Here is a 14,741-nt window from a genome sequence, read left to right as displayed (position 1 = left end):
TTCTGCCATTTCCTTCCCCTCCCTCTGCCTGTGACGTTCACGTTTGGTGTCTGCTGGGTGCAACCCATGGCCAGTGGTGGGAGGATGGAGGAGGTTGGCTGTGATGGAGGAGATGAGGTCCAGCAGCCCCCATGCTCCACACAGGCACCAGTGCCAGCACTGATGAGCAGACCGGGACCCCACAAAGGTGTTATGCCCTCATGCAGACAAGCTGCACAAAACAACTTCTATCTGTGCACCTGCCATGATGTCCTGCCTCCTAATTTAATTATCTCAACGAGATAAAAGAGGAATTAGTGGCAAGTGGATTTTCGCTGTTAAACAAATACTTGACAATGAACACTGAGCTATTAAACCACCGCTGGATTGTGGGTCAACAGACATTCAGGAACCCATGGCCATTAAGTCTAATCACCATCCAAATCAAATTAATTTTGTCTTCAGTATAAAAAAAAAGAACCCTTCCCTATCCTCTTCTACAGCCCTGCAGCACCATCCTTTCCCGGTGCTCCGCAGTGAGTGCCGGCTTTGCAATACCAAAAATTAGTAAGCATTTAATCTAAGCTGGCATTTTCCCAAACCTCAAAGTCTCCACGCACTCTGGAAGCAGAAGACGGTGGTTATTCCCTCGGGAGCAGGACCACAGCCCTCCCATCGCGGCCAGCGGGGGCTGCCCCCAGGGCCCCTCCAGCTGCGCTGCTCTCACCTCCTCTCCCAATCACACGGGGGAGACGGCTATTCCTCAAACTACCTTTGAATGAAACCTCCTCACCTTCCTACCCCACAGCAGATTTCCGAGCGCAGCCAAAGGAGGATATTTTATTAGAGTCCCCTCCACGCTAAGGAGGCGCGAGAAGAAAGCTTCTCCTGCGAGCCTTCCCCTGTCCCGTCCTTAGCAAGGTCTCCCACAGCGAGTCACTCGGATTTTGCGTTATCCCAAGCAACTGCACGAGTACAAATGGATGTCAGAGGGGATGAGCAGAGCAAACACACACTTCCTAGGCCAGGTTTCTGCAGGAGGGATGCAGTTATAACACACCACCCTCCAGCAAAGTTCCCATTCAGAAATCTGCTTAGTAACAGCACCAGTCACTCCCATACAGCCCTGACAAACAACACTCTATCAGCCCCCTGACAAAGAGCTTCACAAACGGTGCAATCAACAGCCCAGCATAATTTTCAAGAAATACAAATGAGCAAATATCTAGTTGCCATGGTAACCCCAAGAGCTGGACTAGACTTTTGCAGATTACTAAATACGGCTACATTTTGCCAACGCAGCAGGAGCGCGGCACCTGGGACCTCATTTGGGAACAGCAACCAGGTATTGCTGAGGAGTATCAGCTCTTTGGGCAATCTGCCCAAAAAAGCTCCACCCTCGCTAACTGACTCCAGGGGATTCACATTCACGGCGCCAGCTGCGATTCGTTTCTCTCTCATGTCACCTGCGCTTTGGCTCCATGGCCTTCAAGGCTGACTGGTTTTACTAGCAGAAACTGATCAGCAGTGTCTCTGACAATTTGCACCCAGGAATGAAAGTTTCCAGCCAAGTTACCAAGCCCCTGCAAAACAACAGCAGTTAATAAAAAACTTTACCATCCTTTTTAGGTGACTGTGCCGCAGAGCCCTGCGCCAAAAGGGGGACAGGGCTGCTGACCCATGGACTGCTGCTCCCCATCAAGGCGGTGTTCGCAAGAAGCCTGGAAATCCTTGGCCACAAAAGAGAGGGAGACTTTTGGGGTACCAATAAGGAGCAATCAACAGCAAAACGGGCCCTGGTGCTGGCGTGAGGCAGCCCCTGTGCCGAGCCAGACCTGTCCCAGGGTCCCCCAGGCTGGAGGAGCCGCCCGAAGCAACGAGCCTCTCCCAGAGGAAAACCAGCACTGCTTGAAGCTTCACTCAGCTTTTGCAATTAATTAAGGTGCCATCACATGCCAGCAGCTTGCACAGTTTATGAATCCACCTTCGATCACGTCTCTGGCCCTTCTCTTGACGGCCATCTCAGCTGAGCCCCCCCTGCCTGCCCGAGGGGCAGCTGAGCTCAGCCTGTGCCCAGAGGAGAAGCATTTCTCAGCAGGTTTGTCCCCGCTGGCTCCCCGCCGTCCCGCTCATACCCTAGCAGCAGCAGGGAGTATCTGGTGCAAGGTGGGATGGGAAACCTCCCCCCCACCCCCCGCAGAACAGGAGAAACATCTTGGTTAAGCCAATACCCTCTGGGACCTGCACAGCACAGGGCCAAATCCTGCTCGCCTTCCTCATGCCCTGCTTCTCTGTCTCTCTCTGCAGCACACGTTTGGGATGCACCAAAACTGGGGGGATTAATGCTAACACCATCGCATAGATAGGTAACATTATTTATCATAAGGTTTTGTGGTTTGGGGGGTTTTTTTGGCGATGGACCACACTGCCACAGCCAGTAAAGGTCTATAATTTACTCACTGAGCTGCTGGAAGCCTTTTTTTTGGCCCCGAGATATTTTTGTTCCCTATCAAAGGGAACCGCTCTGCAGCATCCTCACCCCGGGGCAGGAGCTGCTCCACTAGGCAGGCAATTAAAACCAAGGAAAAGCGGGGGAGGGCAGGGAGAAAAGGAGATGCACAAGAAAAAGCTCGCGATTCAGCTGTGCAGGCCTTATCCTCCCAGTAATCTTCAGGGGAAAAAAAATCTTATTGAATTAATAGAAGAAAGGAAAGCTCAGCCCAGCCCAGCCAGCCGTCTGAGCAGTCCAGTTCAGAAACCGGGGAGGAAAATCATCACCAGGCTGCCTGCGCCAGGGCAGGTTGCTGCCGGCTGGCAGCACCGGCGCGCCCCGGCAAGCTGCTGACAGCACAGCACTTGTCTTCGCAGCTCCCTTCCCTGGACATCCAGCAGCGTACTTCAGGAAATAAAGAATAATAGTAATAGGAAAAAAAAAGAATGAAAAAGCAAATGGTCCAGGCGGGCCCGTCTCTCCGCCCAGGGCTGGGGGCAATGTTGTCTCTACAGACCATGAAATGGGGTATAGGAGGGTAAAGACATTTGTCACCAAGAGACAATTATTTTTGTTCACTCCCAGGCTACATCACACACTGTTCACGCTTACCCCAACTTTCATGCGTTACAAAGGAAGATGTTCAGCTCCTAAAAAACTCAGAGACACAGAAGGACCCTCTGGCATCAGTTGCTTGCAAGTGATGTGCAGGAGAGGTGTGGGAGAGTCCTGCCGCTGCCAGATTTCCCACTGCCTCCACCATATGGCAAGGCAGGATGGAGAAATTCAAGAGAACAGGGCATTTAGGGGTTATGGGACAAGGAGTACAGAAAAATAAAATAAAATAAAAAAGTTCAGCCTGAAAAGCTGTAGCTCCTCCTGGCCACCCAAAGCCCAGGACCGTCTGTGCCAAGGGAAAGGGCACATCCAATCTTCCACCGAGCACTGACCTCGCCAGATCCACTAAAAGTTCATTAGGGAGGTGAAAACTCCTGTTGTTTTCTGAATTTTATTTGATTACTGTGAAACAGAAGACACTAGCAAGGAGAGAGGGTTGTTTTTTAAGTAAGTATCCTGGAGTCTGGGGAGAAAGCCAGGGGGGTTGCTAAACAAAGCCCCTATTAACTTTGGTCCCGACTTTCAGGTCACGCATGTTCAGTTCTTTTTACCTGGAAATGAAGACGTTAATTGGAGCTGACAGCTTTCATAGGTTTCCCCATTAGCAATATTTTTAGCCACAGTAGGGCCCAAGTCTTCAAACGCTTTCCCAAGGGAAGGTTTTAACCTTTCTTTTGAAACATCTCATGCCACTTGCAGGGAAAAAAAGAGAGCTTTTTGGCTCAAGGCGTACCAAGCCCTGGCTGTGACGAACTCCCGGCTCCTCTGAACAGGGGACACGGGAGGAACAGGGAAAAGAAACTGGGGAGAGGCAGCCCAGAGCCTGGAACGGAGCTTGGCACCGTGCAGCAGCGTCACCCAGCAGGGCGGCCGCCCCTCCAGCACCCCGACCCTCCCCGTCCGGGTGACGGGCTCCGGGCACGGCCGAGCCCGAGCGGGGCCCTGCGGGGTGTGCTGGCCCCGGTCCCCTGCAGTGCGGCTGATCTCCGCCATGGGGACAGGACCACACTTCAGCACCGGCGCCCAGAGCCAGGAGTCAGCCAGACACATGTCCTGTGCCACTCGGATGCCCGACCCTGCTGTCCTCGTGCCGGCAGTGGGCACAGGACCCATCCATGGATGGATTCTAGGGCAGCGATCAAAATGGTTCCCCGAGCCCTTTTTCTGCCACAGATCAGATCCCACACATCAACGTTTTGTTAGCTTGTTGGATCTAAGAACATTTTTTTTTACAGCTGGTTTCTTTACATACTGTTATCATCTATAGGTAATTTATTGTTTTCAGATGAAGTAAAAGCCTCGAGAAACCACATTCAACACTGCCTACCTGCCCAGGACTGAAAATTATGCAACTTGCTTACTTTCCATATAAATATATGGATAGTGTATATATATAATCCATTAAAAATAATATATTTTTATTTATATGTATTATTCATTTTTATATATATTAATATATATATAAATACATAATCAGGGATGACAGTATTTCCTTATTTTAGAAACCTGCTCCAACACACATGTTCCACTTACACCACCGTTACCCCACCAAGTTTTGCAGTTTCTCTCCAAGTGGAAATGTATTTTAGCTGAAAGCCGTGCTGACACCCAAGGAAGCAGTTAGACACTCCCAGCAGAGCCTCAGTTATTTACCTCATTGTATCCAGTGTAATCGCTCTAGAAAGTCTTCATTTTGAAATTTTATGTCTCTAAGATGGTGATATCAAGGCAGACCAGACAATTTTATGAGGATGCTTTTGCTCATCTTTGCAGGCAGCGGCTGAGACGGGGCAGCCCAGGGCTGTCCCAGCTGCTTTGGTGCCGCGAGACCCTAGGGCTTTGCCAGAGCAGGGAGAAAAGGGACGCATCGCTCCCAAGAGAGGCCAAGGAGCCGGAGGGGAGGCAGCCCCCTCTGCACGGGGCTTCTTGCAAAGCCACCTGGACGCCACAGGGCTGTACAGGACCACGGCAAGGGGCAGGGTGGGTCACCCTGCAGGGAGCACTGGATTTACTGCATTTGACTAGGTCCAGTGGTGCCCTTGCAGCCGTGTCCCCTGAAGGAGAAGCACATTTTTGCCTTGATAGTACTGCCCTTCCTTGGGCCCTGGCACCACCGCAGCCCCACTTGCACCCAGGCCCCACAAATTCACCCACGTGCAAGGAGGAGGGTCCCATCTCCTACTGAGCATCCCAAACAAGGCGCACTGGGGCTGCCGCAACAACACACACCTCCCCAAAAATTATTTACCTGGTAGCTAAAAGTACCCCTGTGGTGCCAGTGCAGAACAGGAGGACATCAGCAACAGCTGCAGGAAAGAGCATCATCCCACTAGGAAACAGGGCTGCACCGAGAGCTGTGAGCTCTCCCCACCCAGGAAATGTTTGTGAGGGTGGGCTGTCCCTCAGCTGGTGCACATCAGCCCTTCACCCGCCTCCCTTGTAACTCGCTCAGCCCAAAGCAGCCAGGGCCAAACCCTGCTCACCCGCTGTGGACGCGGACATTGCGGAGCTGTGGGGCGCTGAGTGGCCCCATACACCCCATGCGGTGATGCCGTGTGGCTGATGGGGGCTGGGCGAAGGGCAGGGTGTGCACAGAGGCTGCCCCAGGGACCCCAAAAAACAGTCGGGGTCAATAAAATAAACTTTCCCAGGCATCTGCTTCCCCCCAACACACCTTCTTAATACAGAGCAGACTGGGGTAAAACCAGCTCCTTTCGCATGAGTCCCCACGTCTCCAGGGAGTCGCTGCTACTCGAGCGCTAGAAAGACGGAGGAGCCTCCACCTTCTGTTTGCTGTTTATTGTAGTGGAGAGAAAAATAACGCACACAAGAGGCATTTTGCATAACTTAACAGAAAATAACACTTTTCCTCCACTCTTCACAGATCAACGGGCAAAATCATTTCCTACGCATGGCTATATTTTTGTGCTAATGGTTTGGTGTATTGATAAAATCATGGGTTTCCTCTAATACGCTGCGATAGTTGATCTGAAACCCAAAGCTCAGGCTTGGGGGGCTCCTTCACTGTTTAACACAGCTCCCATTGCCATTTGCCCATGGGGAGGGTGAGTGCTGGGTTCGTCCCCACAGCGCTCCCGGGAGGGATTTTCGCAGCTGGGGTCTGGCTAGGGATGCTGAGCAGCTCCGCGGCTCTCACCGCCCGTGCCACGTCCCGGCCGCTCTTCCCTGGCACGGCTGAAGACGTGACCCAAAATGAGGGGGGGCGCGGGCAGCGCCGGCAGTCTCAGTCCAGGGCCAGCGAGGGGATCTTGCAGACGAAGGGGAAGGCTCTGCCGCAGGCGTTGTCATTCCAGGAGCGCAGTGCTACCCCCCAAAAAAACAAGGCGTTAGCCAAAAAAGGGCATGAGGAGGTAACCATGCACCGCCCTCGGGACCAGGCCCTCCTGCCGTTGCAGGAGGCTTTCCCTGGATGTGCTTCCATTTGCGCTGCTCCCAGCCATGCCCGCTCCCAGCAGCTTCCAGATCCTCCAGCATCCTGGGGATGCTGGCAGGGATGCCTGGCCCCGGCTTGAACATGGTAGCGGGGAGGCAGCTGCAAACACAGCCCCATACCCCACAAAATATCAACATGGACGGGGTGTTTAGGTATGTCCAGGGGGCCTGGATACACCTGACTGGTCTCACTGGCAATGAGGGTGTGAAGTGGGATTTTTGCACAAGCAGGGTCTTGCCCCGCTTCAGCGAGATGCCCCTGGCCCGAGCGAGGGAGGGAAGAGCTGGCAAACCGATGGGTGTTTCCACGGGCCTCCCGTGTGGGAGGGGAAATGGGAAAATTTGACCTTTGGCTAAATTCGGTACTTCTTCAAAGTGGATGATGCTCCCCTCCTGCCACTGCTGTGGGAGAGGGAGATGGGCTGTGAGCAGAGGGAAAGCGAGTGTGTGTGTTTGTGTTTGTGTATGTATGTACGTGGAGAAAGAGAAAACATGTCCCTTCTCTGCAAAGAAAAAAGAAAATAATAAAAAATTAAAATGCAAATCCTCAGCCTGCCAGCAACCTCTTCAGAAAAGCACAAGCCACAGTGGATTGAATTTATTGACATGCAAATAAGACTTAAGGTGCCCTCGACGCCCGGCGCGGCACTCACCACTGCTGTGCCTGTACCAGATCTGCACGCAGTCCTCCTCCTCCGGGATGGAGTGGATCCCGTCGTCGGGCTGACTGCCGTCCCAGTAGTGGTAGTCGTAGGAGGAGCCGTCCGTCCACTCGAAGTGACCCTCCTGGGGCCGGGCGAGCGGAGAGAGGCAGTGATCGCAGAGCCGCGTTTGGGGGGGGGGGGGGGGGGGGGTGTCCTGCTCCCGTGCAGACCCTGACCCCGTCCCCATCCCCATCCCCGGTGCCACACAACCAGGGGACATGGGGAGAGACTGTCACCACTCAGCGAAGGCCAAACAGCTTGTTTGGGTTTTACAACTGAAAACTTGCCCTGGAAAGCCCCAGCATTCGCAGTGTTCTCACCAGGGGAAGCCCAGAAATTAAACCCATATATTTTTTAACACAACCACCCAATTCTGTGTTCCTTTTCCTTTTTCTTTTCCATTCCTTTCCCAATATCTACAAAAAATTTGCTGGCATGGGACTGTTCTCCTGATGGTCTCGATTTTTCTTTGTTACATATTAGACTATATATTTCCAACATGTCAGCTTTGAAAAGTTGCAGAGTATCACAAGAAAGCAATGAAACTTGGTGATTTTTGGCGTTGGAGACATTTTCAGTTTATTTGCTTTTCTTGGACCAGCAGTACAATACTCTTTCTATTAATCCATTAATAAAATGATGTGAACAATTAGTAATTATTACTGCATTAATTCTAGTAACACTTCTCTTTTGAAAGCTAACTGGAGGGGATGAAATGACAACTTTCCCTCGTGTGCTGCACAACAGACCCTACGCCACCACCCAATTAATGGGGCTATAAGGAGTGAAGAAGAAAACCAAGTGGCTTTCCAGGGGTAAAACGCAGGGAAGTGAATTTTTCAAAGCCATTTCCCACATGATTACAGGGAGCTCTCACCTGCCGCAGGTCGTTGAGCCCCGTCCAGATGTCGGTGGGGATGCCCGGCACGCGGCTGTTCACCAGGTCATACACGAAGACGTTTTCTTCCCAGCTGGCAAAACAGAGCAATACGGAGCCACTGAGGGGGTATGTCAGGCAAATGGTCAGGCATGCCCCTAAGCATTCGCCCTACAGCATGGCCAAATGGGTCCCCCTCTTCTAACTGCTGTTGATTACTTTCCTGAGTCTGTGCAAGAGGTGCACAGTGTGGGTGAGAGCTAGGGGAGAGGGAGCCGGGGAAAAGCCTGTGTAATCATGTTGTATTTCTATCCCTTTTTCAAGAGTAAAAAATGAAGTTTTGGGAAATTGAAGGAATACTACGTCAGTTTTCCTGCCAGGCCAGGAAAAGGCATTTTTTACATTGCCTTTGTGTGCCCAGTGCATCAGACTTGACCCGGTCGCTGCTGCAGAGGGACGCTTAGGCTGGGACACGAGCCTGCGGCTGGCACAGAGGTTGTGCTGCGCGAATGGGACTTTGTCCCCATTTTCCTTCTTCCCCAGGCCGTGCCAGGGTGGGATGACGTGTTTCTGCACCCCTTACCTGTGGATGGAGGCTAGCTTGGCTGATCTGATGCCAATGGAGAACTCGGCGCAATAGAGGTCGGCTTCAGCCCAGGTTTTGTTAATGGGGAAGTACCGGTAGCAATGGCCTTCGTACTCTGTCCAGAAGAGTGGGCAGGAGTAGGCGTGGACGGGCTCCGGCATGGCTGGGGGCAGAGCAGAGGACATCTGGCAGCTGATGGCGAAGCAGTGAGGCCGGGCAGCTGAGCAGGCAGCCGAGCAGGCAGCGGAGGCAGCACTGCCCAGCCCTGCTCCCCCCACCTCACCCAGGCAAATAACCACCAAACACATGCATGGAAAAAACAACTCTTGCAGAAGCCGTGCAAAAGTTTGCAAAAGCCAAAACACATTTTGCAAAAGCCATGGGTTTCTCGGTTTTAGCATCTGCCTAAATCAGGAGGGACATTTCGATTCAGTTTGACATCGTTTTAGGCAGAGGGTGCTTAAAATAAAGGCACTGACATTTGCTACTGTGGAAACCGAGATAAGGGCTCCTCTCGCCTCTATCAGGCACTACCGGAGCCACCGTGCTGGGATGGGAGCTGACAGCCAGGGGCTGCAGGGTTATGGCCGCACTCGGCCCTCCTGCTCTCACCTCCTGCAAGGCCAACTTGCACCTCCTCCCTCCGAGCAAACCCCCTCACTATCCCCTGTGTCCCTGGGCCCAGACACAGCCACGCACGTACACACGCATTGGATTTCAGCCACATAAATAGCCGGGCGAGGCGCGCGTGCTGCCGGGAGCGGTGCCAGCCTATCTGCCTCCCGCCACCAGATAAGAGCTGGGGCTCCGCGGGGCTGGTCCTCCTCCCCCACCACTTTTCAGCACAGTGGGGGAGTTACCCCAAAAGAGGCCATTTTGCAGGGGCAAAATCCTTCCCTGCCCCAGCACTGGCACCTCCAGATGATAATTTCGTATTTCATCAGCTCTTTCCACATGGGGATCTCTGAGTGTTTTACAAACACCCACCAGCCAGCCCCCGGGTCCCTCCTGTCACACACTCCTCCCAGGCAACAAACCACAAATGCAAAGAGCCTTTTTTGCCTCCTGAGCAAGGCGTGGAAGCCAACCCGACTGCCGGTGCACCCGCTGTGCCGAACCCCGTGGGGCTGTCGCCCCATCACTCCTGCCTCAGGACCCCCGGCCGCTCCCTCTGGAGGAGCTGTGGCTGGGAGCAGCTCTGCACCCCACAGCAACAAACCCCCTGAGAGCAGCGGGGGGCTCTCCCACCCTCATCAGCACTAGTTATGGGCTGCGGAGGAAAAAGGATAAGGCACGCTGGGCTGGAAACAAGAGGAACAGCTTTACGGGAGGGTGGCCAAGCCACAGTCAGCTCAGTGGCAATGCAGGGTTCAGCTCTCGGATTCACACTCAGCCATCGTTGCATTTGGAAAAAACCTTAGAATAGCCCTAAAAAATGCAAATTGTTGCTATAATAGCAATAGAGCAGAAGGACCAGGAACGCCGAGAGCTGATGTGATTTCCTGGGAGCCAAGCCCGCCTCCCCACGTGGCGCCGGCCAGGGGTCCCCACCACACTGAAAGCGAAGCAGAGCAAGGGCAGAGGGTCAAACCCACAGGACGAGGCTTCAGCTTCACCGCCAGGCTGTGGATGAGGCGCATCCTCCCATCCAGGACAGGGCTGGGATCTGGTCCCGGCTCACGGCGACTCCAGGTTGCTGCACCCTCCTGCCGAGGGCACCCCGGGGGTCTGCGGCAGACAGGCACCGCCAGCTCCCCCAGAACTGGGGTTTTATTATAGAGGCTGTGAAGCGCCTTGACGAACTCTTCACCTCTAGCAGCACGGTGGCAAAATTCACAGGGCTTAACCCAGCAGCATCCCCGACAAACGGGGCCCTTCGCTCCCGAGTGCTAATTGCAGCAGGCGTCCCGGTGCCCTGGCTCCAAGCTGGGCCCGTTGGCGCCCCGATCGTCCGGGAAAATCACCCTTGTTTTGTTCAGAGCAGCCAAAACCGAGTCAGAGATGGAGAGGAGGCAGTCCTTCTTTGTTATTCCGTACTGCTTCCCATTAGGTAGCATTAATTTGACGAGCTTCAGCGAACCAGAGGTGCCTGAAGGAATTTAAGGTTAAATATACTGAAAAGGAAAATATGGGAGGTCAGCATTTAATTAGCATCTTTTCTGTTAGGTCAGGATCAGAGGCTTTGGCTGTCTCTCTGGAGGAGAACTATTGCTCCCAGTTTCACAGGCAGGAACCACTGTGGGTGCTGCTTTATCTGGGGTGTTCGGGGGCTATTTTTAGCAGAAAGGCCATAAGAAATTGGATGCGTGTTTGTGAGTATACAAGCCCACTCATGGCTCTGTAGGAAAACCTCATAAACCAAGCCAGCAGCTGCTAATGGTATTTTGATCTAAAAGGGGACAGGGGAAGCGTTTTAGGACTATTTAGACCAGATCCTCACTTTTAAGTACCCCAGCAAACATCACCCCCAGCAGCATCAGCTCCTCCACACAGGGCAGGAGCAGCACAGCCGCTGCCCGCAGGACGGGGGCTCCTGCCAACCCCAAGTCAGTTCATCTATTTGTCCCCAAATTCCTGGTGAAAAATGATGGCAAGAATCCTTCCTCCCTTTGCTTATTTACAATGCAGCAGCTTTAAGGTCAGGGCCACGTTTTAACGCAAAACCAGCAAAATAAATGTCCAAACTAGGTTGAGGATAAGATTCATATGAGGCAGCTGTTACTAGCTCAGAAAAGCTGGAAAACAAGAATTTTGGGTCAGAAAAAGTTTTGTACTCTCTGGATTTGTGTTAGTGCCAACAAAACTGGAGCTTTTTTATTTATTTACTAGCCGAGACCCACTTCAGAACCGCCAGGAAAATCACTTGTCAAAATCTTGCAGAAGCTGGCACTGCTCTGCCAAAAAGTTTCACTTCCCCAAGTGGCCACTTTCCAGCTAGAAATAATTAACTGAGAAAACCCCAGCTAGTTTCACGAGGTTTTTTTATTCCAGGATGCTACTGAAAAAGATAAAATACCAACTGTGTGACTCCCACTGGCTCAGCCAGGGAAGAGCAGGTTTTTTCCTGAACAGCTTCATCCCAAAGTGCAATGCTGCCTCACCTCCAGCGATCTACAGATTTGAGGTACAAAGTTTGGGGCTAAGGTAAGGTTGGCAAGAGATATCCGTGCAAGGAAGACTCCTGGGGATACTGCAGCTCCATCAAAGCATTTTGGACAGCAGATCCGATCAGGTCAGTGCTGGCAGCAGATGCTCTTCTTGCTGCAGAGCATCGAAGGCCTCCGTTTCATCAACAGCTGATGACTTACCAAAAAGCTTAGAGACATTAGGAGATGCCTCACTGAAAGGCATGGTCTTGAAACACCCCTTTTGGCACATCCATAAGCTAATGCTGCTGTCTGACCTGAAAAAGCAAGTGAACCTCTTCAGTTCTTGGCAAGCAGCTGAGTTTGGAGGGTGTCCATCAACGCCCAAGAGACTTATCTGAAGTTGATGCCAACGGAGAAGAGCTGAGGAGATCCCCATCATGTGCAAGGCTGGGTCCTTCCCTGGGCAGAGCTGCCCGTGGAGCAGGTACCTGGTGGTACCCGAGGGCTGCGATGCTGAAAGCGAGGGTTGGGGAGCACTCCCCAGCCAGCGGTCAGAGCAGGGGCTGAGGACGAGCATCCCAGCGCTCACCAACGCCAAGTTGCCTCTTACCAGCTCGGGGTCATGGGGAAGACTGGCAGCACGGCTTTACTCTGTGTCGGCGCTGCCAGAGCAGTGGGCAGTTATTGGGTATGGGTGAGAAAACAGGGCTGGGACAGGGGAGCCCCAGGACTCCCCAAGGACAGCTTCAGCAGAAGCAGCCTGTGGCGAGGCCAGAGGGTTCAAAGTGCCGTCTGAGCCAGACCTCCATCCCACCACAGCCTTGACACGTCTGCCCTCTTTATTCAATAAACCCAAAGAACAAGCATTAAAAAGGGGGTTTGGTGGGCAGGAGCGTGTGGCAGGGGCTAAGACAGTGCTACTGTATGATGCTGGGATGCCTCAGGTCACCCGTGGCTTTAGGAGCACATCCTTAAGCCCTGACACCACAGTCATTATGGACAAACAATCCCACCTTCATGTGATTTGCAATATTTATCCTTCATTAAGAGATGAAAAAGTCTCTTGCTTAGCATCCACCTTCAAAACAAGAGGTTCATGAGAGGGTTTTCAGTCTCTGTGTGTCTGGGGGACGTATGGAGCTAGAGGGGATGGTATCCACTGATGGACGTGAAGCTCATTTAATAACTGGGCGATATTTTACACACACTGATGTGTTTTTTAAAGCACATGTTACAAATTTCCAAGTAAAATTTTAAACACCAGTTGAAGCATGTTGGAAGTGACATCCCTTCACACAGAGGGCTTTGGTTTTCAAATCCTGTAACAAAACCAAGCTGGTTTTACAGCTTCAAATCTTCTGCCAGGTATGTTTGTAGTCGTGAGGCTACAGCAGGCGCCGGCAGCAGCCCTCCTGCAGCCAGCACTAACCGATAGGAGTTATCTTGCATGAGTTTTTTTTCCTTCTTAATTAGTTTTGGCGAAGCTCCCACGGATTAGGTGTCTGTCAGGAAAGCTGGGCTCATATCGATCCTTTTTCTCACGAACTCACCGAATGGTACTTAAGGAGTCCCTCTCTGCTCACGTTCCCATACAAATCTAATGGGGCACGAACAAACTCAGAGCAGCGACTCCTGCTCACGCCAGCCCCATGAAAAAGTTTGCAAGAACCTTAAGTGACATAAAGCAGCCACCGTCACCAACAGCTCAGAAAAAAAAAGGGGGGGGGGGGGGGAATAAGGCAGAATCACTTATTTGTGGCCACTTTTCACATGCAGTAAGTGTGAATAAATAAACCAGGTGCCACGGTGGTCCTCCCTGCCTGTCCTGTCGGGCTGCTGGGCTGCAGTCCTGCACCACTCACGCGTGTGCCTCCGTGCAGTTATTTCTGCCCGCTGCCCCTGCCGTCCACGCCAGACACACCGTAGGGAGGGCTGAGGGTCCCCGGCATCACGCCACGCGAGCGCATGTTGCTGAAGGCGAAAGCGCAGCCTCTTACACAGAAAGAAAGCAAGCCAGAGCAGAGACAGCTTCAATATCCCAGGAGAGGGAGACCGGGGCTGCTCTTGGCACGTCCCCCCAGTGAAGAAGGAAGTTGGTTTCAAGGAAAGTCAGAGATTTCTGGAGCAGTCGGAGAAAGGGGAAAGCCAGCTGCTGACCCTGCAGGAGATACGCGCTCTCCTCTCCCTGCTAAAGCCGTCGCAGTTTAAGGATTGCCTTTACCCCAAGCCGCAATCAACGCTTTGCACTCACCTTGGCTGATCTTTATGTTTGTCTGGGGGAAAGCCTGGGCGGCAAGCAACGCCACGGAGAGGAGGGCACACACGTCCCACCCGGTGCCCATCGCCAGGGAGGGAGGACGGGGCGCTCCCCCAGCTCCGCAGGCAGCCGGTTGCAGGGGTCGCCGCTCGGTCCGGGACCTCCGGGCTGTGCCAGGGAGGCTGCCGGCGCGGAGGTGGATATAAGCGCTGTGCTGCTCCCTCCCCCAAAAGCAGCGGCTCTCCCAGCGACACGCGCCTCCCCACCCGCCGCCAGCTGAGCCCGGGCGCGCTCGTTGCATCCCACCCTGAGGGACCTGCGCCCAGACCTTTGCCCACGGCCTGGCTCGGGGGCTGCATGTCTCCTCCCGGAGATCCTTTGTCACACGCCGCAGGCTGCAGGCGAGCAAGGGAATCCCTTATCTACCCCCCCCAGTTGCTTCCTGAGACTTATTTTGTGTCCCCAATTTAGCACCGCCTAACTGCACTGTGCTGGCTGCCTTGCCCCGCAGGGATGCTGGCGGGCATCAGCGGCCAGGCGCGGAGGGGAGCTCGGGGCAGACCTTCACCCTGGGGTGCCCGAAAAACGTGCCCCTCTTGCCTGCTGTGCAAGACGGGCGGCCCTTCAAACCCAGGGTAGAGTTAGCAGCTGGAAGGCGAGGGCTGTGTTAACACAGGGGAGGCTGCG

At 53.3% G+C, this 14,741-nt stretch overlaps 1 protein-coding gene across 1 annotated transcript; it reads right to left on the bottom strand.

Annotated features, from left to right (window-relative positions):
* Positions 1 to 6,332: 6,332 nt before the first annotated feature.
* CLEC19A (C-type lectin domain containing 19A) lies at positions 6,333 to 14,187 on the bottom strand. Its single transcript, XM_076351289.1, has 5 exons — positions 14,049 to 14,187; positions 8,706 to 8,871; positions 8,123 to 8,216; positions 7,195 to 7,327; positions 6,333 to 6,412 (listed from the first exon to the last, which is right to left on the bottom strand). Exons 1-5 carry the CDS (start codon positions 14,137 to 14,139, stop codon positions 6,333 to 6,335), a joined length of 564 nt encoding a protein of 187 aa, XP_076207404.1. The 5' UTR covers positions 14,140 to 14,187.
* Positions 14,188 to 14,741: the final 554 nt, after the last annotated feature.

The sequence above is a fragment of the Aptenodytes patagonicus genome, chromosome 13 (assembly GCF_965638725.1).
Source record: "Aptenodytes patagonicus chromosome 13, bAptPat1.pri.cur, whole genome shotgun sequence".
Taxonomy (NCBI): Eukaryota; Metazoa; Chordata; class Aves; order Sphenisciformes; family Spheniscidae; genus Aptenodytes; species Aptenodytes patagonicus.
Note: the sequence above shows the minus strand (reverse complement) of the source record. Positions and strands in the feature narration are given on the sequence as shown.

Coding starts and splice junctions, on each gene's coding strand:
- CLEC19A (XM_076351289.1), bottom strand. CDS start 14,139: ATGGGCACCGGGTGGGACGTGTGTGCCCTCCTCTCCGTGGCGTTGCTT. Junction 7,328..8,122: donor GGCTCAACGACCTGCGGCAG/GTGAGAGCTCCC, acceptor GCCCGGCCCCAG/GAGGGTCACTTCGAGTGGAC. Junction 6,413..7,194: donor CTGGTACAGGCACAGCAGTG/GTGAGTGCCGCG, acceptor TTTGGGGGGTAG/CACTGCGCTCCTGGAATGAC.